The sequence below is a fragment of the Cotesia glomerata genome, linkage group LG3, assembly GCF_020080835.1.
Source record: "Cotesia glomerata isolate CgM1 linkage group LG3, MPM_Cglom_v2.3, whole genome shotgun sequence".
Taxonomy (NCBI): Eukaryota; Metazoa; Arthropoda; class Insecta; order Hymenoptera; family Braconidae; genus Cotesia; species Cotesia glomerata.
Window position 1 is genome coordinate 2,742,361 of NC_058160.1, and position 24,550 is coordinate 2,766,910.

At 27.7% G+C, this 24,550-nt stretch overlaps 1 protein-coding gene across 18 annotated transcripts in view; it reads right to left on the bottom strand.

The window, feature by feature from the left end:
• Nucleotides 1–24,550, bottom strand: part of LOC123262111 (forkhead box protein P1-like) — a 237,823-nt gene that overhangs the window by 128,584 nt on the left and 84,689 nt on the right. For all 18 annotated transcript variants that reach the window (XM_044724159.1, XM_044724162.1, XM_044724155.1 and 15 more), the window contains one exon: nt 10,404–10,505. In XM_044724159.1, coding sequence (XP_044580094.1) covers nt 10,404–10,505 — 102 coding nt within the window. The remainder of the gene's footprint in view (nt 1–10,403; nt 10,506–24,550) is intronic.

The window sequence follows — 24,550 nt, forward strand, 5'->3', positions numbered from 1 at the left end:
GGTGGATAAGTTTCAGCTTGTATTATCAAACTACACCGCTCATGTGTATCGTAATTAGGGGCTTAATTAGTTATATGCTCAATAAGATTGTCTTCTTGGTGGATTAGAGTATGTTATTCCTCAGAAATGGTGATACCCCCATGAAAAAAAATATTAAAAAAATATATGTTGAAATACATGAAAAATATATTTTGAATATATTAAAAATATATAAATATATACGAATGATGTATAGTAAATATATTTTTAATAACTAACTTTTGGCCGATTTTCATATATATTTCAAATATATTTTAGATATTTCAATTTCAATTTATTTACCAGTATTAATACACGATTTAGTCGTGTCCCATAGAGTTGAGAAATGTCAACTGTGTATGGGACTAGTTACAATATAAAATATAATATATAGGATATAAGTATACATGTCAAAATATAAATATTGAACGATATAAAAAATAATAACAAAAAAGTAAATGTAAATATAGGTGAAATATTTATGTTTATCCCGAGGCAAAAATCCCTTCCTCTCTATATCAGACAGTTAGCTTTTCCCTAATATATTTTTTCTTTCCTGTTAGATTCTTTAAGCTGAGTGGCAATTCATTAAAATATTTGATAGCATTGTAATAGGCATTCTTTTTACTGATTTCTTTGTCTATCTTAGGTAATGTAATTAATTTATATCTATATTATTAGACTTATTATTTCTATATAGTATTTTACAATTTTCATAATAATATGCAATACACTGAGAGAAAAGTGCATAGTTAACTGAATCATAACATCACAATTATGAAAATATAGTTTTTTGAATTTTTTTTTTTTTGTAGTTACTCAAACTATGCATTAGTTTAAGTAACTATTGATAAATAGTTATATTGTAAATAATACATAGCTAAAAATATAAAAAAAATATATCTTGAATATATCTAAAATATATTTAAAATATAAATGAAAATCGGCCAAAAGTTAGTAATTAAAAATATATTTATTATTTATATTTTTTATATATTTATATATTTTTTATAGATTTTTAATATATTAAAAATATATTTTTTATATATTTCGACATGTATTTTTTTTTCATGGGAGTAGGTTGAAAAAATTTTTATTTTATGCAGAGAGGAAATTTTTAATTCATTGAAAAATTATTAACTTGACTAAAAAAAAAATTTTGAACCAAGAAAATCATTTTATTGTTTTGAATCGAGTAAGAAAATTTTATTGGCTTGACTAAGTTTTACTTGATCAGATTAATTTACGATTAGCTGAATTTATTTCTCCCCATGTATAATTTCCAATTCAATAAAAAATATTTGTCCATTACTTTGAAAGTAAAACATTATATTGTTTAATATTTACTACTAGTTTATCAATTACTCAATTTAAATTCACTTCATGTAACAAAATTAATTAAAATGATGAAGTAAAACTAATTCGAACCAATGTTTTTTTCGTCATTAATTTCTCAAGCTGACTATTTTTGACGAAGACGGTGAAATTAGTTAAAATAATCCAACTGTCTCCTTATGAGAATTATCAAAAGCTCGAATACTGAGACGTGTTTAATTTAAAAATAGTTTTAAAATCTTTCCAATCAATACTTCTGATTAATTATTTGAAATAACGACTAAGTTTTAATAGCTCCGCAAGAGCTCAGCTTTCTTATTAATTGAACTCTGATTATCGTTTAATTACATGATTTATTCTGCACGATGATGGATATCGAGACTTTAAAAATACTAAACCTTAATGTTAAGATGTATTTCTTAGTGATCTGCAAAATTGATATCATTTATAATTTATAGGATTGAGATTATTGCTAACTATTTATTACCATATTATTAAAGTGAAATGAAATAGTCGTTTATAATGGAGATATTTTTACTAGTTTCTATGACAGGTATATAAAATATAATAAGTAAAAATTACAATTTTACTGAGTTTAATTTTATGTTTATAAAAAATTAAAATGATTAAAAAAAAAGATCTTGAACTTAAATTAATATAAAAAATTTTATTTTCATGAATCAAGCAGAAATATTCTTGATAATAATTTTTTTTTTTTTCTAAATTTCACTTCTTTTTTTATTAATATCATTTTAATTTCGTTATTTTCCTCCAATTATGACCGATTTTAAATTGACATTTCAGAAATTCCAATTTGACCTTTAAATTACGGCACATTATATTCAGTTTATTTAAAATTTTGTTATGTTTCAAGTTAAACAGAAATGAACATTACAAAAACTCTCAAAAAGTTTGGAAAATCCAAAAGTGCACGCCTTATAACGCTCGTTCATTTTTGAAGAAAAAAATTAATTGTGTAATTGATTAAAAAAAAAAATTATAATTAAATAATTTCTTACAGAGTATTTTTTATTTTTTTTTAAATATCGGCGCCCTTTTTTCTTGTCATATGCGCACGCAGTCTAAAAAAATCTAGCTTGATCAAGTGGCGTCATAGTTTTCACGTGACAAATAAGAAAAGTTCGTTTGGCTTTGTACAGTTGTATCGTAGTGAATTTCAATAAAAATTCAATAAAAAAAAAATACGTAAACTAGGCCACTGATATGAAATACGGACACAGTTCATCGAATTCTTAAACTAATAAAAAAGGTCCGGTCTTGAAATATCAATCTGTTCGGGAGTAATCGTTGATACATCCAAAATGGGGTGACTTCCGGACGTCCACGTAAAATTTTTTTCAAAACGTTTTTTTTTTTTTCAAAATAGCAACATGAAATGATTTTAGAAAGTAAAAGATGATTTAATTTAAGTGTTTTTCCGGTGTACATCTACTTATATCATTGTATAAGTGTAAGATGGTTGTGATAGAGGCATTTAAAGATCACAAAATTGCTTGACCTTGACGAGTCCAGCATGAAGCACAACCTCACGCGCTTCGCGCTATGAGGCGTGCAAAAATATTTCATCGCATCAAAAATAAAACATTCCTTAAAAATTTTGTTAGAATGTCGAATTAAAACACGGGTGAAAAAAATTAGTGAGTGTGTCAGTGGAATCGATTTCTAGCATAAGTAAGGGCGCGTAAGTAGAGTACGGAGAATATGGAGCAATGATAAATCGATGACGATGACTGGGGTCGCGATTCGAAGTAAAGGGGAAAGCTAAGGATTGTTTCGCCTGTTGATTCAGTGTTTAAAGGGATGAGAAACATCGTCTGGCTTGGCGTTGAACTTTCTCGATACACAAGGCAACATAGAAATACAGTTGAGCACAACAAGTGGGGGTGGAGAGCTTTGGGGGAAGGTTGTTGCTGCAGTAGGGTGAAAGCACCGCCGCTTACCCTGATAGATACACAACAGAGCACTACACTATATATATAATAATACAGAGAAGTAGCGCGCGTCACCAGACCATCTACAGCCTCTTTCACGTGCTACGTGCTGCTGTTGCTTTTCGGGCTCTCTGTTTGCCCGGCTATTCGCTTCAATCTTCTTTCTTCTTTCTCGTACCAGAGCTTCTCTCTCTAAACAACCCTCTGCTCTATCCTACTGGCATTCCCCGGCCCCAACGACCTGTAAACTACCACGTGGTAGCTTAACACGTGGTTCAACTTCTTTTGCATCAATTTTTTTTTTTTTTTTTAATAAGTTTGAAATTATAGTCTTGAAAAAATTAATAAAAAAGTTTCCAATCGGAGTGAAATTTTTTAATGTCTACTGATGTACGCTCAACATTGTACAATAGATATGGTGTATATTATATAGACATCATATTTTTACGACGAAAGATTGAAATATAGTTTAGCGAGTGATTCGGTTATACGCTCGTCGTAAAATTTAAATCGTTTTGACATAAAATAAGATAAAGTTGTGAAAGTGTCTTTTTAGTTTGATTTACTGGGTTATACCTTTTGCGTACTTTCATTGTCGTCTAAAATATTTTATGCAGTTACATTTTATAGGAAAAATTTTTGCGGATAACAAATTTCGTAACTACAGGGTGTTACATTTTTTTTTGAAAATCTTGTAGCTCGGAAAATTACTTCTTGCACAAAAAAAAAAATTTTAATAGGTAATTTAAAATTTTTCGATCGTATAATATTTTAAAAATTTTTAATTGATTTACTAAAAATTTGAAAATTTTTTTTCAAAATGGATAAAATTAATTAATTAGATACTACTTGCATACTGAAAAAAAATTAACTTGAATAAAGGGAAAAATTCTTAGTTTAAGAATATGAAATTCTTCAAAATTGTGTACTTGATTTAAGAATATTTTTTTTTCTCTGTAGTATTTAACATTTGTTGATTCAATTTGGCTAAAAAACAAAAAATTACCTTGATTGAAGAGTAAAACTCTTATTCGACCCTCTCCACACATTACTTGACTGTAATTTTAAAAATTTTCAATTTTTTGTTTGAAAAAATATTTAATTTGTTTAAAAATATTTACAAATAAGTGGTAAATAAATATCCATTGATTTATTGTTGAGCTTTGAAAAACGTCTTAAATTTTGTTGAAGTAAATTTTGCACGCCTCATAGCGCGAAGCGTGTGAGGTTGTGCTTTATACTCGACTCGTCAAGGTCAAGCAATTTTGTGATCTTTAAATGCCTCTATCACAACCATATTACACTTATACAATGATATAAGTAGATGTACACCGAAAAAACACTCAAATTAAACCATCTTTTACTTTCTAAAATCATTTCATGTTGCTATTTTGAAAAAAAAAAAAAAAAGTTTTGAAAAAAATTTTACGTGGACGTCCGGATGTCACCCCATTTTGGATGTACCAACGATTACTCCCGAACAAATTGATATTTCAAGACCGGACCTTTTTTATTAGTTTAAGAATTCGATGAACTGAGTCCGTATTTCATATCAGTGGCCTAGTTTACGTATTTTTTTTTTAATTGAATTTTTATTAAAATTCACTACGATACAACCGTACAAAGCCAAACGAACCTTTCTTATTTGTCACGTGAAAACTATGGCGCCACTTGATCAAGCTAGATTTTTGTAGACTGCGTGCGCATATGACAAGAAAAACGGGCGCCGATATTAAAAAATAAAATAAAAAATACTCTGTAAGAAATTAATTAATTATAACTTTTTTTTTTTTAATCAATTACACAATTAATTTTTTTCTTAAAAAATGAATGAGCGTTATGAGGCGTGCACTTTTGGATTTTCCAAACTTTTTTTTTCTTCAATCTAAAGTAAAAAATTGCAATAATTATAAAAAAATAAAATTCCATCCTGAAAAAATTTCCTCTCAATGTTGAGATTCAAATAAAGAATAAAAAGTCAAGAGTTACAAACACAAGTGAGAAAGTTTTAACGTTTTCAAGTGTACCGTAGATTTACATCAGCAGGGGATGAATTTAGGAAAAAGAGCGTGGGTAAGGACAGTAGCTTACTAAAGGAAAAGGGGGGAGTTTCCCAGAGGATCTTTAACTCGTGGGCAGGTGGGTCCCAGTCAATTGGTATGCAAGTAACGCAGCCATTCATCTCTCGATCTCGAGCAGTCGTCCCGGCGAACTACCCGGATATAAATTAGCTTTTGTTTAGCATTCAATGCAACATACCTTTATATAATTTTATCTTCTCTCATTTTCTCTCCTCCCTTCTTATCATTCAAAATCAGTGGTTGTCGTCAATCGACTTGTCACTTATTTTTTTTTATTTATTTACAAAGAAATTAATTAATATTAATGGGAAAAAAGTTTCTAATTTTTTGTAATTTTCTCGTAAAATCAGGAAAAGAGTAACGCCTAAGCAGACTGAGAGACATTAAGACGTCTGGTCCTCGACCTCGGCCCTCAACTCCGACTCCCGGGCGATATCAACCCTCTTACGTCGACTAACAACCCGCAGTATTCTACCCTTCTCTCTTTATCTCTTTCAGAGCCGGTGTGCCGGCGAGTTAGCCTTGCTCTTGTTCTCATTGTCCTCTAATTCTCATCTGATCCTCGCATTACGTAATTTTCTCTTTATTATTTTATAATTCCTACGGGGTAGAGTTGAGCGCAAGCTAACTACTCAACTCTATCCACGTCCAATTTTCTCTCTTACGTCGTAGTCGCATGCTAATGCATTTTCGCATTTATTAATTATTATGCTTATCCAGAGCTTTCCGAAATTCAGCCTTGTCTTTTTCCCTCCTCCTCTCTGTCCTCCTACTGTATGTCTTTTGACATTTATCCAAGACCGTTTCCAATATTTCTGTCCCTTTATCATTTAAATTAACTCCCGTTATTACCACTGCTAGTTATCCGCTAATTACTCGCTGGATTCTACTCCCTACAATAAATACTCTACTATTTATTGCACTGTGACTTTTGTATTACTTGAAATATTGGCAAAATTTTATACATTTTTTAATAATTATTTTCTGTATTATACAATTAATAGAATGAAGAAATTTTTGCATTAATTTAAATTTTTTGAAAGAAAATTTTATGACAACATTACTGATGATAATTTTTTGTTAAATGACTTTAAAAAGAACACCAATTTTTATTTTATTAAATTGAATTATTTAATTTTTTAATAGACTCTGTGGTTTAAAAATTTTATCAAGACAGTCTTTATATGTTTGTAAGTGATTATTGATTATGTCAAATTTTTGAAGCCATTCTAAATAGACTATAATTTCACATCAGATCAAATTTGTTCATTTTTTATAAATTTTTTTTAAACATAAATGGTTAGGTGTCAAATTTTTAAATAAAAATTATATTAATGTTAAAAATAATGAATGAAAAAAAATGTAAATATGAATTTTTTGTAAAAGAAATGATAAATTTTCTTGTGTTTCCTCTATTTATTTCCATTTATTAGTTATTTTTGGGGGATTAAGATTTGGTTGTATAAGTAGGCTCCATAAAATCGTTCATAAAATTATTAGTTAGCAAAAGATTATTCTAAAAATTTTGTCCGTATCTAAAATTATACGTCATTTGTAATTAAAAATATCGAAAAATTATTAACCCAAAATTTAATAAATTTTAATTCTGCGCCCTCTTTTTCAGCAATTTTTTTAAACTTTATTAACTTTGACAATTTATCGGTTCTAGAATTTTAATTTTAAAATAAACAGCATTCAAACTTCTATAAAAGTTTTAACGAATCATCATGTAAATTTCTCAAAATCACGAATATTTTTTCTTCCTCTAAATGCTAAAAGGTCTCGCACTTACACTACAAAGCTAAGTATTCCAAGAATCGATCGTATGGATCATAAGCGTTGCGGAAAAATAATATGAGGACTGATATAATAGTTAAGTCAGCATTTAACCGTCTAAGTAGTTATTTTACATAAAGTTAAGTCATAGTGAAATTAAGACTACAAGTAATACAATACATACATATGCACAGCAGACAGACAAACTGATTTGTCATGTGCCATGTCTCATGTCATTTATACCAAGAAGCTTGTATTAGTTTTATTTGTTATATTTTGAATTACATAGGTACATAAATATATAATATATAATATATGATATATAATAATATAACTAGCTTAAAACGTGATGCTTCTATTATAATACGCCACGCAAGCGTTTGTCACAAAATGTTAAGGATTTAACGAAACTCAAGTATACTATTTATATATATATTGTCGATCGTGAGAGCATGTATAAACATCGAGTGATTATTCATACCGTATCTATAGTACGCTTGACTCGCAACAGTCTAAACTAACTTGAGCATGTATAAAAATATTTTTTTTCTTATGATAATAATAATTGTTAAATTAACATCATCGAGTTTTACAAATTAATCATACAGGAAGTAGTAAAATACTATTGTCATAATTATTATCATTGTCACTGATATGAAATAACAAATAACTCTGATTATTGATATAAATATCAATTAATTGTTTTAATTTGTAACATTTCATTTCAATTAATAATTATATTACAGATGTATTGTATTGCAAAGTTAATTTATTTTTAATACACGGAGAGAATTAAATTATATCGTCTACAATACGAAATTTTTGTGTTGATCATCTAAGATAGTAGTAAAATTTTTCAGTGTTGAAATAATTAGTTTTATAATTTTGTAATTATAATTACACGGAGAAAAAAGTATTGCTATTATATCGATCCAGTGGATCGTGAACGAAGTATCGTGATTAGCTCAAAACAGTATTGTCATATTCACCATACAAATACAGTTTTGCTCGAAAAAGTGAATACTGAATACCACGCTCAACTGTATACACTGATAGAAGGATTTATTTGTATTAAAAAAATATTTGTTAATAGTTAACAAATCATTTATTAGAGACCATTTTTTAGTATCAAACAAATATTTCTTAGTATTTAAAATGATTTGTTTGTATTTAATAAATCAGATATTCATTTATTAAATATTAATAAATCTTTTTAAATACTAAGAAATATTTGTTAAGGACTAAAAAGTGGTCTCTAATAAATGATTTGTTAAATATTAACAAATATTTTTAACTATAAACAAATCCTTCTATCAGTGTAGTGAATACCTATCTCAAAACGTTTTCTTACTACAGCGAAACGGATCGTGATTATCACTATCGACGACGCGTTCAGCGCCACACATAACCAAGTCTGAAACTTACGAGTTTATTTATTTACAATTTTGGTGATGAAGTAGCGATAATTGCACCAATTTATATAAACAGCGATATGGACAATTGGGTTGTTGATAAATTACTCGAGTGGAATCTTGAAAAACTCATGTCCTTTTTTGAAGGTCTAGTAAAGAAATAAATCTTCCTATGTTAACTGTGTTAATGCTGTGTCCGTGGTTATTGTATATAATTCTACTGCGTTGATAAAGAAAAACAATGAACATTATATATTGTATTAAATAAATAACGATTGTGTTTTCATAAAAGGTTTTTTTATAGCATAAATAATTTGATCCCATACTACTTTACGCAAAAATATGTTATTTTTTTTATAAAGTACATGGAGTAATAAAGAAGTAAAAATTCCATTGAAAAATATTTTTCTTATGATAAAAATAATTGCGTATTTTTAATGAATATATCAATAATACAAATTTCTAGGCTAATATTTTTAAAAATAAAAAAAAAAGTCATATAAAATAAATTCCAACTGCTGTCAGTCATTATTTAAACATTTTTAAACCTAACCTAATTCTTGACTGTCATATAAACTACACAAACATTTTAAACTAATCAAGCTATACAAGGAATTCGTATTTATGTTTATAACAATAATATACGAAAAAACTAAAAAAAAAAATAATCTGCAATAACATATAATTAACATTTAATCAAAAACAACTAATAATCATCTATAAAACATAGCAATAGACATTCGATATCCGAATCCATGTGGATCGGGATAATCACGATCCACTAGATTGGACATATGCGCATCTAAAGTATAGTCATACGTGGATCGTGATCATCACTATACTGTATCGTGATAATAGCAACACTTTTTTCTCCGTGTAATAATTATTTAATAGAAGTTTCTATAATAGAAAGGATCATGACTTTTTATATGAAATATTTCTTAGCTTAGATGATAACTATTATAGTTTGTGATGATAACTGTTATCATCTCTCAATTATTCGTATTATAAATATCATTCTGGAGATTATAAAGTTTATATTAAAATTGACAATTGTAAATTTTAAATTTATTGAATGATTTCTGATAAACAATATTAAAATTAGATAATAATATTAATATTAGATAATAAGGTTTATAATATTGATGATAATTATAAATATTTTTGAAAATAACATTTCACTGCTGTTATTAATATAAAGAATTGTAAATTTAATTATAGGGTTGGTAAATACTTTAATTGAGATTGTTTATTTAATAACCTAAGAAGTAATTAATTCCTATCGAGTTAAATTAAAAAAATTCTACAATAACTAGATGATAATTTTCAATATTTAATTATCTCTGTGTATAAATATAAATAATAATGTACAAAGCGAGATTGTTGCACCGAACACTGAAAATTGGTATGCAAAGCTCGTGAGAATAGCGAGTATTTAACCGTGCTTTATGGACTCTAAACCTCGAAATAGGTCGTTAAGAGGTGATTTAATAGACAACAGATATTTCAAACTACTTAAATAAACTAAACATCTCTGTTGAACGTTTATACCGGTATAAGTATAAATAAATATTTGCTGTTATCTTAATAATAATTATAATCATATCCTGTTTTTTTTTCTATCGGTACAACTATGACAGAGTGTTTCAACCTTGAAGAGCTGAGAATTGTTATTCTATGGATAGGTGTCAATCCTGGTGAGCTTTTTTTTTTAAATAAATTTTTTTTGGTAAAACATTATTAATTTTGAGTGTTTCGTAACTTTTTATCTAATTTATTTTTGACTCGATACAATAATTTTTGAAAGTGTATTTCATTAAAGTACTTACACTGGGTCGAATATGGCCGCGGGGATTAAGCTGCCAAGAAGTTTGTTGAAAGTGTTCTTTGCCCCAAGATCCAGTGTCGAATGGACTTTCACCAATATGTCCCTGTAACATTTATAAATATAAAGAAAATTTTAGAAAGATTTATAGTTTTACAGTTTTGTGAAAATGTTTTTTTTGATTCGGCCAAATTAGAAGAACAAAAATAAAATTAATAGAAAAAAATAAAAATAATAATAATAATAAAAAGAATGTAAGGAAGGAAGAGTCATTGTATACTTTCATAAATTTACGAGTTTCCCAGCGATTCTTTAGCTCGAATTTTTTTTATAATATATTCGTAGGGCGAGCGAGTCTTACCTCAGAACTCCTCCTTTTTTTCCTCCCAACTCTCTCCTCGGTCTCGCTCTTTATTTTGGTCTTCTTTCTCCCGCGACTTTACACCCCATAAGCCTTATTTTTCTTTTAACTTAACTTCTAACCTAGAATATCTCCGTAGGTTCGTAAATCATCCAGTATAATGAGAACACTTCGTCTTTCCCAATGCTCTCCTCGCAGAAGACGCACTTGACTTGCAACTTTTTTAAAATATAATTCTCGCATTAATACACACTGTAATTTTTTATCTTTTCTGAGCTTGTGTGTCTTACTCTATCCCCTAAAATCAATAATTTTTCCCCACATATTCATGCTACCTACCTACCTATTGACGCAAACAAACTTGTCGTTTTTTTTATCGAAATTCTTATTTCAATTACAATTACAATTACAATTACAAAACAATTACAATTGTTTATTTAATAATCAAAGTAGTATTAATTCCTACCGAGTTAAATTTTGAAAAAGGTTGGAAAATCCAAAAGTACACGCCTCATAATCTCATTTTTCACAATAAAATTGATTAAAATAAAAGATAAAAAGCAAAATAATAAAAAACAGAAAACTCGGCTATGGTTTAGTGGTGCCATAACTCCAAGGTAAGGAAAAAAAATACTATAATAAAATGTATAGATAGATATACAAAAAAATCCAGTCATATATTAGTTTTTTATAAATAACAATTTAACGACAGTGAATTGAACGCTCATATTAATTGAAAAAATCCGTCGTGTGTTACTTTAGATAATAAAAAAAAAATTATTCCGGTACAATCATTTTTTCGACCAATTTCCCTGCCACATACACCCATCCATACACGGACGTCCAGAAAAGATTATGTTTAATGTTATTATTTACAATGTTAAACAAAAAAATTGTTATTGAAATATATTTTATGTGCCTGACAAATTATTTGACTTGATATAAGTGTACTCATATTAACCTGTAAGTGCGATATAAATAACAAAAATCAATTTCAGTTTCGAGAAAACTGCTTTTTTTGAAATGTCGAGAGTAGAGCACAACCTCAACGCTTCGCTTATGAGGCGTGCAATATATTGAAATAATGAAAAGTGATAATAAATTTTAAAGATAATATTTTTCTTGACTTAACATTTTTTTTCAGTGCGTAGAAAATTTAAATGTACAATTAATTGATAGTATTATAATTTACATGAATTATACGGCTGCCCAATTTTAAAACACAGTAACTGATAATTTTAAGATTTTTTTTAAATTTTCTTATTAAAAAAAATTTTGCGTACCAAATTGATAAAAAATTTGATTTATGAATAGAAAATACTTGAATATAAATATTTTCAAGAAAAAATACTTGAAATTAAGGTCTAAAAGTTATAAAAAATGCAGCAATACTAAAAAAAATCAGGTATAAAAATTTTGCAGTTACTGTGTTTTAAAATTGGGCAGATGTATATATGAGGCGTGCAAAAATTATAGAAAGAGAATATCAAAAATTACATAAGTCCATTTAACCATATAAAAAATTTTCTCAGGTACAAAATGTAACTAAAAAAGAACCATAAATATTTATAAATATTTCCGTTTGCTGAGCTTAATAACAAAGGAGATGTTTATTTCTCATTTGTCACTGTAGACAAAATAATACTTATGTCAAAAGGATTTTGCGCATCGGTTATCATTATCACACTACCTAGCACACATAACAGTAGTATAGAAGTAGTTGTACTTATCCTTGATGTTGTCCGTTTACAAGTGAAGAGGTCAGAGTTTGTCAGTACTCAGCATGCTGTTATTTGCATGTTTTGTTTGCCCCATCATATTACTTTTATTTGTACTTCTGTATATATTTACGTGTCCTCTCCTTGTTATACTACTAAAGTTACCATTTCCATCTCTATTAGACACATACACATAGACACCCACACATAGACGTTTACACAAAAAGTGTTGTATGTCCAGCTGCACGCTATATACTCTCACATGCAAATAGTTGCAAACATACGATAGCCCTTCTTTCAGAGACTTTGATACATAAGACGATATTTATAAGTAACTGACATATGTCATACAATATATGAAATGTATGTATACCCTTTTCTCGGGATGTTTCATATCTTTGACACATTATTTTTCTCTACTATTATTTATTTATTTATTTATATTGGCATTATACGAGTAGTGAGAAGCTTGCTAGAAAATGTATCGATTGGGGGCGATCGATTAGCTCAAGTAATATGGACGTGTTTCATATGTGTAGTATATAAGTAGACATTTAATTATACATGAAAATATAACGTTAGAGCTAGAGCTATTGTTAGAAATCTATAAATTATTGATAGATTGCATGAACTAAGAGTAACTTTTGTATTATTATCAAATTATGTTGTTTTAAACTGTTGGATTAAAGTTTTTATACTTTATACTTCATACAGTATACTTTTAGTTCGCAAACTTTATATATCCATGTTTTTTTTATTATTCGGTAATAGAACACCTATAAGATCTGAGGGGTGTGTATCTTTTTTTTGATCGAATTTTAATGATTCTTTATATGCTTATTTGATCATTAAATTTAACTGCGGTAAGAATAGTTTCTGTTAATAATGTAAGACTGAGTGGATGAGGGTGTTAAAATTTTTTTTTTTTTTTCAGATGTATTATATATAAAGGAAATCTATTTCTAGTGAAATAAGATTCTAACTATAAAACTATTTCTTCCCTTATTGTACACTGGAATAAAAAATGATACTTGATTCAAGAGTAATATTATTAATTTGAGAATGAAATTATTTTGAGTCAAAAATTTCTCGTTTTGAAAATTATTTTCTAATTTAAGAGATAAGTCCAAAAAAAAATTATTCTTTAAAATGAAAAATATTTTCTTTCTTTTTTAAGAATTTTATACACTGACAAATTGACTTTATTCAAAAGGAAAAATAATTCATTAAAATTAATTTTTGAAGATTTTTATTGCTTTGAAGCAAACAGAATAATTTTTGATTCAAGTAAAGTTTATTTGAACCGAAAGAAATTTTGATTAGAATCAAAGTTGTTTTAGTACAAGAAGAATTTTTCTTGATTGAAAAAAATTTTTTTTTGAGTAGAGAATTTTTCTATGTAAACTATTTTGTTTTAAAATAATAAAATGTTTTATTTGAAAATAAAATTATGTGGCCAAGAATTTCATCTTGGTATCCTCGAGTTTCATTTTCTTAATTCTTGAGTGAATTTTTTGAATTAATTCAAACTAACTATCTCAAAAAAAAAAAAAATAAAATTTCATAGAGAATATTTTTCTTAAACCAGGTATTTTTTCGGAGTAGAAAATTAAAATTGAATATAAATTAATGATTAATTATCGTATTGTTCGAAGAAGTTGAACAAACGTAATATTGATTTAGTAATGACAATAATAAATTAGTGAATGTCGGACAAAACGCAAATAGTAAATGAATAGAAAGGATAGTCGATCTAAATGATCAGATAAAAATTAAATGAGGTATCAAATATATTTGCGATCGGTTTTAGTAATTAAAAGCATTAATAAATGGTATACAAAAGCTCACAGAAGCTTATCAATTTTCACGTTACTCGTACTCGTGAATCGTGAGTAAATAATGACTGGGATTACATTGAGACTGGGAGTATATATATGTATACTCAATTTATTATATTTACCCAGTCACAAAATAATTCACCGCTCTACCATCCACCAGTTTTATTCATAAATTTTTTCCATGTCGCCGATTATTAGATCGGATGTAAGTAAATTTTAAAATTTATTTTCTTTCTCTGATTGCGGTTTGTATCTCAATTTACGCGGAGAATTCTCAGGTACGTGAAACGTAAGACGTCGTCTTGTACACACAAGGGGACGTTTAAAATTCCTCACGTCAACCGTCAAAGTGTGTAGTAGAGTAAGAGTCATTTTTTACAGAGTGTGCTTTCCAATTTTCGAGTAATTGCCTCAATCAATTTTTATAAATAATATCGCTTATAATTCATTCATATTTTTAAATTTTTTATCTGTAATAATAAAAATGATTGAATGATTGACGGTAGCTGTACTCAGAAAAAAGGGTTACAGCGCAGGAAATCTGGAGCCACACGCAGCTGTGACGCTGTGATTACATGTGCGGTGTTTGTCGACGGGATTTACAGATGCTGCACTAAAGTAAAACGAGGCGTAAACGTCCCGATAAACAATATAAAAGCTTCCAAGCATGCTCATGACAACACGTTTGTGTTATGTTTTACGTACGGACAACAGAACAATAACAATAACTAGTTTCTTTTTTTTTTTAAATCGTAACAGCTAAGCGGAAGTTTAGAATTTTTTTATAGTAAAAATAGAATAGTAAAAATTGTTATCTAGTTAGTGTAGAGCTTTTTTAATTTAACTTGATAGGAATTAACACTTCTTAGGTTATTAAATAATCAACCTCAATTAAAGTATCTACCAAGCCTTCACTGATAAAAAAAATAACTTGACTCAAGAGAAAAAATCTTGACCCAAGAATACCATTTCGAAGAAATTAAGTTTTTTGCATCAAGAAAAAAAATTCTTGAGTCAAGAAATTATTCTTGATTTAGGTAAATTTTTCTTGTCTCAAAAATTTTTTCTCTCGATTCAAGAAAATCATTTTCTTCAAAATGGTATACAAGATTTTTTTTATTGAATGAAGTTAACATTTTTATTAGTGTTTAAATTAATTTACAACTCCTTATATTAAAAACAGTTGTATAATTTTATTTTTGAAAATATTTATAAACATCATCAATATTATAAACATTATTATCTACACGGAGAGAAATTTATAGGAACCTTTCCAAAAATTATCAGGTATCAATAAGATGCTCAATATGGGAACCATACACATAGTTTACTGTAAACATTCCTATACAATAATGGAATAGCTTCAATATATTATGGGAATGGTTCCTATAATATTATAGGAATGGTCCCTATATTATTAAAGGAATGGTTCCTATAATATTATAGAGACCATTCCTATAATATTACGGGAATGAGGCAAATAATAATAGAAAAATGTTTATGTTCATAATAATGAAGCAATCACGTCAAAAATATAAAGTAATTATTATATATTTTTTTGCTAATATATTTTTTTTTGTAAATAAAAATTGATTTTTCACTAGAGTGAAAAAATTTCTTTTTCATAATTTTTATTTACGTGTGTACTTAATCTTAAATTTTTTATTCCAACTCAGTTATTATTGTGTTAGATAATATTGAAAAATATTTTAGCAATTCTAAAGTTTCTCTAATAAAAGGGATATTTTCTCACTATACAATTAGAGGAGCAAAGTAGATATGGAAATTCATTGTTTATTTTTACAATTTCATTTTATTTTTAAAACAAATTATTTATTTACAATCATACGTTGAATATTTATTAAATCCACCTTTTGGGTATGTAACTTTTATTATTTATAAGAACAATATTACTTATTTTACATATTTCAAATGATCTTATTGAGAAGCAAGTAAAATGATCGAAATTACTAATAATTTCAAATGCTTCAAAGTGGTCATCGAAGTCACAAATAACTTGAGTTGTCATGATAAATATTTCAATATTATTAGGCATCATCAGTATAATATTATGGGAATGGTTCCCATATTATTATAGGAATGGTTCCTATACTATTATAGGAATGGTTCCTATATCTTATGAGAATCATGCCGATATTACAGTTATAATTATAGGTATCGTTCCTATAATTATAGGAACCATTCCCATAATTATAGTAACATTTCTCAAAAGTTATGGGTACAATTCCCATAATTTAAGTAATCGCTTCTAAAATGGTATAGGAAAACATTTCATTAAAATTATAGGAATGATTTCCATATTTTTCTCTCCGTGTAATATTAATATTGTTTATCAGAATTCACTCATAAAATTTAAAATATACAGTCGTCAATTTTACTATAAGCTTTATAATCTCTAACAAGATATTTATAATGCGAATAATTGAGAGATGATAACAGTTATCATCACAAACATAATAGTTATCATCTAAGCTAAGAAAAATTTCATATAAAAATTCCTGATCCTTGCTAGCAACCGTGCCTATCCTCAATAATAATTACATAATTTAAATGAAAAATATCACGATACCTCATTATAGCACTTTCTATTAAATTATTATTAATTCAATTTCCATAATTATAAAATTGATTATTTCAACATCGAAAAATTATAAATTAACTCTATAAAGAAAAAAAAAATTGTAAGGGCACATAACTCTTTCAAAAATGTCACTAATAAAATAATTATAAGACATTTAGTTGAATATTTTTTATTAGAAAATAATCCATTAAAAAATTAGTAAAATGAAAATGAGGATTGAATAATTTCATTAAAATGTCAGGTGTCTGCTGGGAGTTTATGAATAAAGATTATAAAAATTAAGAATGTAATTATCGATCTAAATTTAATGTGCTGTTCGCGAGGTCAAATGTCCGCAAATAATTACAATAATAATAATGACAATTACAATTCACAAGTAATGTATGGGAAAAAAAAGTTTTCCTCTAAAAGTAAATTTAATTTAACTTATTTATTTTGTTTATTTACCTCGTGTTTTTTATTATTTTTAACAGCGTGGCATAGTGCGGAGTTGTCTCGGTAAATAGTGTAGCGTAGGTAGAGAGTGAGAAAGCGATAGTGAGGAAAAAAAGATTGAGAATTAAGTGAGGGACGAGCAGAGTTGGTAGAGATGGAGAATAGTTCTGTAGTATAGAGCAAAGCAAATGAAATGTATTAATGTGGTCGAAGTAAAGTAAAGGCGGCTCTACTCGCATCACATCGAATCAGTGTATATTGTATATGTAGCCTCTAAAAATAAATGTGTTGTTTATTCACAAGTAAACCGGATGCCGGTGTTTGCTTTAGAGCAAATTGTTTTGTTCAGTTTTGTGTGGTTGTGTATAGGCGTATAGAGAAACTAAACATTGGAGAGAACCGAGAAGAAATACTTAATACTTTATATTTTATTATTTTATTTTATTATGTGTGTATTGAACTACGCAATGTTACTTACGTCGGTTATCTTTAAATTCGATAATTTATAATATTTTTAATTACAATTGTTTATACTCCCGGTCGTAAATAATCTATCATATCTACTTTTTTTTTTTTTTTTTTTTTTCAATAACACTTGAGCAAGTAGTTTTTTTTATAAATAATTCGCACCTGCTTCAATTTGTTTTTTTCTTCAATCCATAAATTATTTTTGTTATAAGCAGGCAAATATGATACTTGTGTTTATTTTTAAATCAATTTTTATTTATACACTGAGAAAAAAAATATTTGATTCAAGAAAAATATTTTGTTCAAAATATCACTCTTGTTTAGAAATAGTTATCTTCATTCGTAATAATTTAATTCAACTATCATTGGAATGTAAGATTTACTCATTCTTATGTTTTATTCACTTGTAGAAACATCATTAAATTTTGACTAAAATCCTTTGAATTTTCGCAACTTATTAACACACCAGGTTTGTGTTATTGGACTTAAATTTATATTAATTATAAAACTATTGATTAAGGAGGTCCTTTCGCCATCAATGTTAAATAAAAAATATTAGATTATGCATAAAATTAAGTTTTATCTAATAGTTAAATTCCTTATTTATCTACCAGTGAAGTTTAAATTATTCTTCACCGTGCAAATTTTTGAAAAAAAAATTTCTAAAAATGTTAGTATTTTTTCCGAGTCTTACGAGAAAGTCAGACCTTAACAACTTTCTCGAATTATGGCATTAACCACCGATTAGATGGGGTAAAAAAAAACTCAAAATAAGGTTTTCGAAATATTCAGGTTTCATTTTTTGCAATAAAATATATAGGTTGCCGTGGAATTTACGGAGAAATTAAAATTATAAAATCACAGAAAATTTTTGAGTAACCTACATTTAAATGGCGTCAAAACATTTGGCAACGTTGCATAGTGCGCGGGCTTCAGACCATTCAATAAATTCAAACTAAACTTTAACGCACTTATGTTTTTCATACATACTTATTAATTAATTTATTGTTGACAAATTTTCATATTTCATAATTGAAAAATAAAACAATAATTAAAAAATACTAGCATTCTTGTCATGAGACATTAAAATGTTATGGTTTTATGACTAAACATTTTTAATTAATTTATTTATTTACATTGACTACAAAAACTTAAACATGGTTAAGGCTGTATTGTGCAAATGAAACTGTAAACAACCGATATATAGCGTTGCCAAATCACGGACAGGTTACTAACAGCTGATTTACAAGAGTCAAATTAATTTTTGTATTTAATTATTTTTTTTTTAATTTTCAAAATTTCACTGATTAATGCCTCATACTATTTATTTTTTAATTTTATGAATTTTTATGGGTTTTTTATTTTAATTTATCGAATATTGACTATTACAGTTGTTGTGACTCAACTGGAGCGAAAGGACTTCCTTAATCGTTAATTTTCATTTTTATACATTAAAAAAAAACTAGTCAATTACATGCCGACTTTGATTTGTTTCAAAAATACCAATAATGCTCCGATTTATTTTATTTTCTTTCCGATCGAAAATAAAACTTAAATACTTTTTAGAATAAGTTCAAACAAAATATTTTATATTATTTTTTTATCATTGTAAAATAAAGCAAAAATATGAAATTATTAACAAAAAAACGAAATAATTGTTAATTTTGTCGAATAATGTTTTTTAATATCTAATTTAATTATATCCTTTATCTGAAGTAGAATTTTTCTACGAATTTTAAGACAAAAAATTTTTGAATCAGAACAACCGATTTTCTTCAAAATAATTTTCTTGAAGCAAGTAACTTTTTTTTTTTTCTAGTATTTCTTCAACTTATTCAATTAGTAATTATTAAGCTCCAAAAATAGTAAAAAAAAAAAGAATAAATTAAAAGCGTATTAACAAAAATCAAATTAAAAGCTGAGAGTGCAAAGTGTAACTGAAAACAAATGTAAAAAAAAAAAACAAAGAAGTAAATTACCCGGGAGTAATCAGTCTAATTTAGTTAAGAGGTTGAGAGAGTACAAGTAACAACTAAGCTAGGTATCTTAGCTAGACTAGCCATTCTACTCAGCCCGATCTCCGGTTGTGATTTCGAGGTGACTGAAGTAAAGGGTGTGTTGCAGGAGTGTACAAGAGAAGGATCTTGCTCTTAATCTTGATTTAATCCTTGACAAGCACTTAAGCGTTCCCTAAACTGCCATTAAATCGTTCTCTTACTTAACTGACGACACCGAGCTTAGTATAGTCACACTCCACGTAACACTTAACCCTTTCATCCACACACGCCTCAAGACCCGGCTAATTAAAACTAAAAAATAACTTTTTTAATTTACTATTATTTTTTCGGCGTCAGTGAAATAAAAAATAATATTTATCCGTGATTTACGAGCTAAATAATCGAAAGTGATTACTGTATTTCACGAAGGACTAAAGTTAAAATCTCTTGTGTACCGGGATAAGTTTTTATAAAAAAGGTGAAATAAAAGAAAAAATATATAATAATAAAATAAAATTGTCGAGGGTAGAAGTACCGAACAAACTTTTTTTATTTATGCTCGTAGCGAGCAAAGACGAGAGGAAGAAAGAAGATGGAGAATGGGATCGGAGGAAAGAAAGGGAAATGGCGTAGAGTTGCTGTTGCTGCGTTACTGCTGCTACCTAGTAGCTTCAAGTATCATATTTAATTTTTATTATATCAGTTGTATGCATTGGAGGGCCGGAATATGGAAACCAGGATATATCCGAGGGGTGTCGGGTGATAAGGGCCAAGGGTGAGGGATGAGTGTGTAAGAGTATGTCGAGGATGGGGGTGACTTTGGCGGACAAAAACTACCAACTCGCGGTGTACGCTACATATATATATACATAATAACTTATGCGAGGACTGGAAATAAGGGTGTATGTAAATATAACGTGATACATTGGACACTCGCTTATAAACACCCCATTTTTATTCCTGCCACGTCTTTTGCCACCCCCTTATAAACTCTGTACTGTTACTCTCCACATTCTTACGTTAACTACCTATTATTTTACTTTTCTAAACTCGGTACATCCTGCGGGCCAATTATTTTTGTTAAGCGACATTTTCACATTTTGTTTTAGATTTTTTTTTTTTTAAGCAAGATTTATTTTTCTTAAATGTTTGGGTACATTAAAAGCCTTCTCTTTGGTATTTTATTGAAGATTTATATCTAAATAATATTTAAAAAATAATTTAAAGAACAAATTAAAAAAATTTTTGACTCATTACAAAAATAGAATCTGTAAAAATTTTATTGATCTGGCATATGGTCAATCTTCTTATCAGGCATAAATTATAAATATTATTATATATTTTATAGGAAACGTCCACTAAAGCTCAAAAATTTGTTAAAATAAATGGTTTAAATTTATGAACTTTTTGACAAAAGAATATCAATATCTGCCTTCCCCTTCCTCTAATGACGTATTTGCCTTTGATCAATTCAACCAATTCTTCAGAAAAAGAAATATATTTTCAATAATTATCAATAATGTAAAAAAGTTCAATTTAAAAGCATGAAAGAAAAGTTACGTATAGCCACATCTGTTGGCGATCAGGAGTACTAAAAGATATGGGATTGCCATTTGGCGAGCTAGTAGTGTCACAATTCTTACACGGAAAAAAGTAAACTGTAATAAATAACAGTCGATTTATAATAAGCAGGGCCAGGAAGTTGACGTTTTTTCTTTGTTCAAATTTGAGGTCAAACATATGAGTGCTCATTTAAACAACTGCGAAAGTCCTGACCCTAATAATAAGTAATGATCAACTGCTAAAACTTACCATTTCAAACAGTAAAATCGTGATTTTATTATTCACTTTATAATATTTACCATTTAAACGTTACAATTTACTCTTAACATGGTAGAAAATACTATTTCAAACAGTAATATTCGCTATGTAAATGTCTGAAATGTTAAAGTATAATAGTTAAGAATTCAGACTTTAATATTTATCATTTCGTACCTAAAAAATGATCTTATGATGTGTAAAAAGTATAAAATAAAGTTAGTAAATTTTTAATACAAGCAACGTCAATATTTACAAAGTAAAATGGTAAATTTTAAATGCAACACTAAAAATCAAACTGTAATTATTGACTTGCTTGGACTGGTAAAATGTATATTTTAAAAGTATAATTTTTACTGTTTCAAATGTTAAATTCTCCCAGAGTGAGACCCCCTTCTCTTTCATCTGAGTTCCCCTTCTCCACATAATATGGACTATATATTGAAATGGCAATTTTTACTGTTTGAAACTGTAATTTTTTAAGATGAAAGAGTCGTTATTTACTATAGTGACAGCTACTAATCACTTATTTTGGATATTAAATTATAAATTGTGGCTTTTATACTTTCTACATTAAGTTCTGTAATATTTATATTTTTGCCACCCCGATATCCGCTTTACTGTTTGAAACTATAAAAATTAACCGGAATCCGAGCGAATATTACAGTTTACTTTTATCGGTGTACTAGAGGCGATTGAAATTGATTTAATTTTAATATTGAACAATAAAATCAATTATTTAATTGAATATCAGTTAGTTTTTGTCACTCTGCTTTGCACCGATCGTAAAAATAAAACGAAACCTATTTTACCCCCTGAATAAATTAATAGCTCGATTATAAAACGAATAGAATGTTGAACGCTGTCAGTATGTATATTTAACCAATGTATAATTTTATAATACAGGATAAAAAGTCAGTGACTTGAAGATGAAAGTTCTATTGGTATTCCATGTAAATTCGACCGGTGTCAAATTGAATTTGGATATGGCTTACACAATCGACAACTCTCAGCCCGTGTATCATTGATTGACGCTGATTCGGTTGTCCTTTTTGTATACTTTATTTTTCTTCTTCACTCTATTTGGTGTCGTATATTTACATATACATATACATATAGATTTATCCAACGCTTGGAATATATTTTCGCACGAATAATATTCACGGTATGGTCATCGGGGTCACATGTCTAGGCCTCTTCAAATATAACTCAACCATTTTTTGTTTCTCTTGGTTATTTTTTATTTCCCTTCCGGACTTTATACGCTCGACAAAATTTTGTTTCTCTGCCAAATTCCACCATTCAAATTCGGCAAATAAACTCAAACTCTTCTTTATCACCGTGAAGAAAAATGAAAAATCCACCAGACAAATATTTAACCTCCTAAATTAAACAAATAAATTCCTGATAAAGTATCGCCATATTTATTATTAATACCGATAATATATCCCGACAAAATACATAGAGGGTGCATGTGTGTATGTGTATTAGCATTTTTTTGTTGTTTAAAACTGAAATATACTTTATGAGGGGTGAGTGTCGTAAAGAGAGTGCCCGAGTGCGTTGTCGGGACGTGCCTTCAACCGAGAAGGCACTGATCTCCAAATAAGTGGGGCCGCACTCTTCTGAATACAAAATATCTTTCTTCTGTACCATTATACATATACTAGTTTTAAGACGTGTATGTGTTATCATAACATTTCTAAAGGACTTGCCAAGGACATTGAAAACTTACAGATAAGACACCTTTCATTCGCTTCTGGAATCGAAATATTCATTCACATTTATCAAATTACTTTTATTATTAGTAGTGATACTATTTGTAGCAGATAAATTTTCTGCATTTTATAGAAAAAAAACTATTTGATTTGAGAAAAATACTTTTGATTTAAAAATTTATTTTGAGAAGAATTCTTTTCTTTAATTCAAAAGAAAAATTTTTGTACCATTAAAATCATTTTGAAGAGTTTGAGATGAAAAATTCTTGTATCAAAAAAAATTTACTCAAATCCAGAAAAATTTTTCAGTTAAAGAATTTTTTTCTTAAATCAAGCTGATTTCTTTTTAGCGTACAATTCGCCATCAAGAAACATTATTCTTAAAAACTTACAATAATTTTATTTCTTATTTTAGAATTTTATATTTTTGGTTAATAAAATAAAAAACTTTGGAAAATCCAAATATGCACGCCTCATAATCTCATTTTTCACAATAAAATTGATTAATGTAAAAGATAAAAAGCAAAATAATAAAAAACAGAAAACTATGCTATAGTTTAGTGGCACTATAACTCTAAGGTGAGGAAAAAAAATACTATAATAAAATGTATAGATAGATATACAAAAAAATCCCCAGTCATATATTAGTTTTTTATAAATAATAATTTAACGACAGTGAATTGAATGCTCATATTAATTGAGAAAATCCTAAGTGTGTTACTTTAGATAATAAAAAAAAAATTATTCCGGTACGATCATTTTTTCGATCAATTTTCCTGCCACATACACCCATCCATACACAGACGTCCAGAAAAGATTATGTTTAATGTTATTATTTACTATGTTAAACAAAAAAATTGTTATTGAAATATATTTTATGTGCCTGACAAATTATTTGACTTGATATAAGTGTACTCATATTAACCTGTAAGTGCGATATAAATAACAAAAATCAATTTCAGTTTCGAGAAAGCTGCTTTTTTTGAAATGTCGAGAGTAGAGCACAACCTCAACGCTTCGCTTATGAGGCGTGCAATATATTAAAATAAACAAAAGTGATAATAAATTTTAAAGATAATATTTTTCTTGACTTAACATTTTTTTTCAGTGCGTAGAAAATTCAAATCTATGATTAATTGATAGTTTTATAATTTAGATGAATTATAGTCCAATAATATAAATTGTGTGTTTAAACT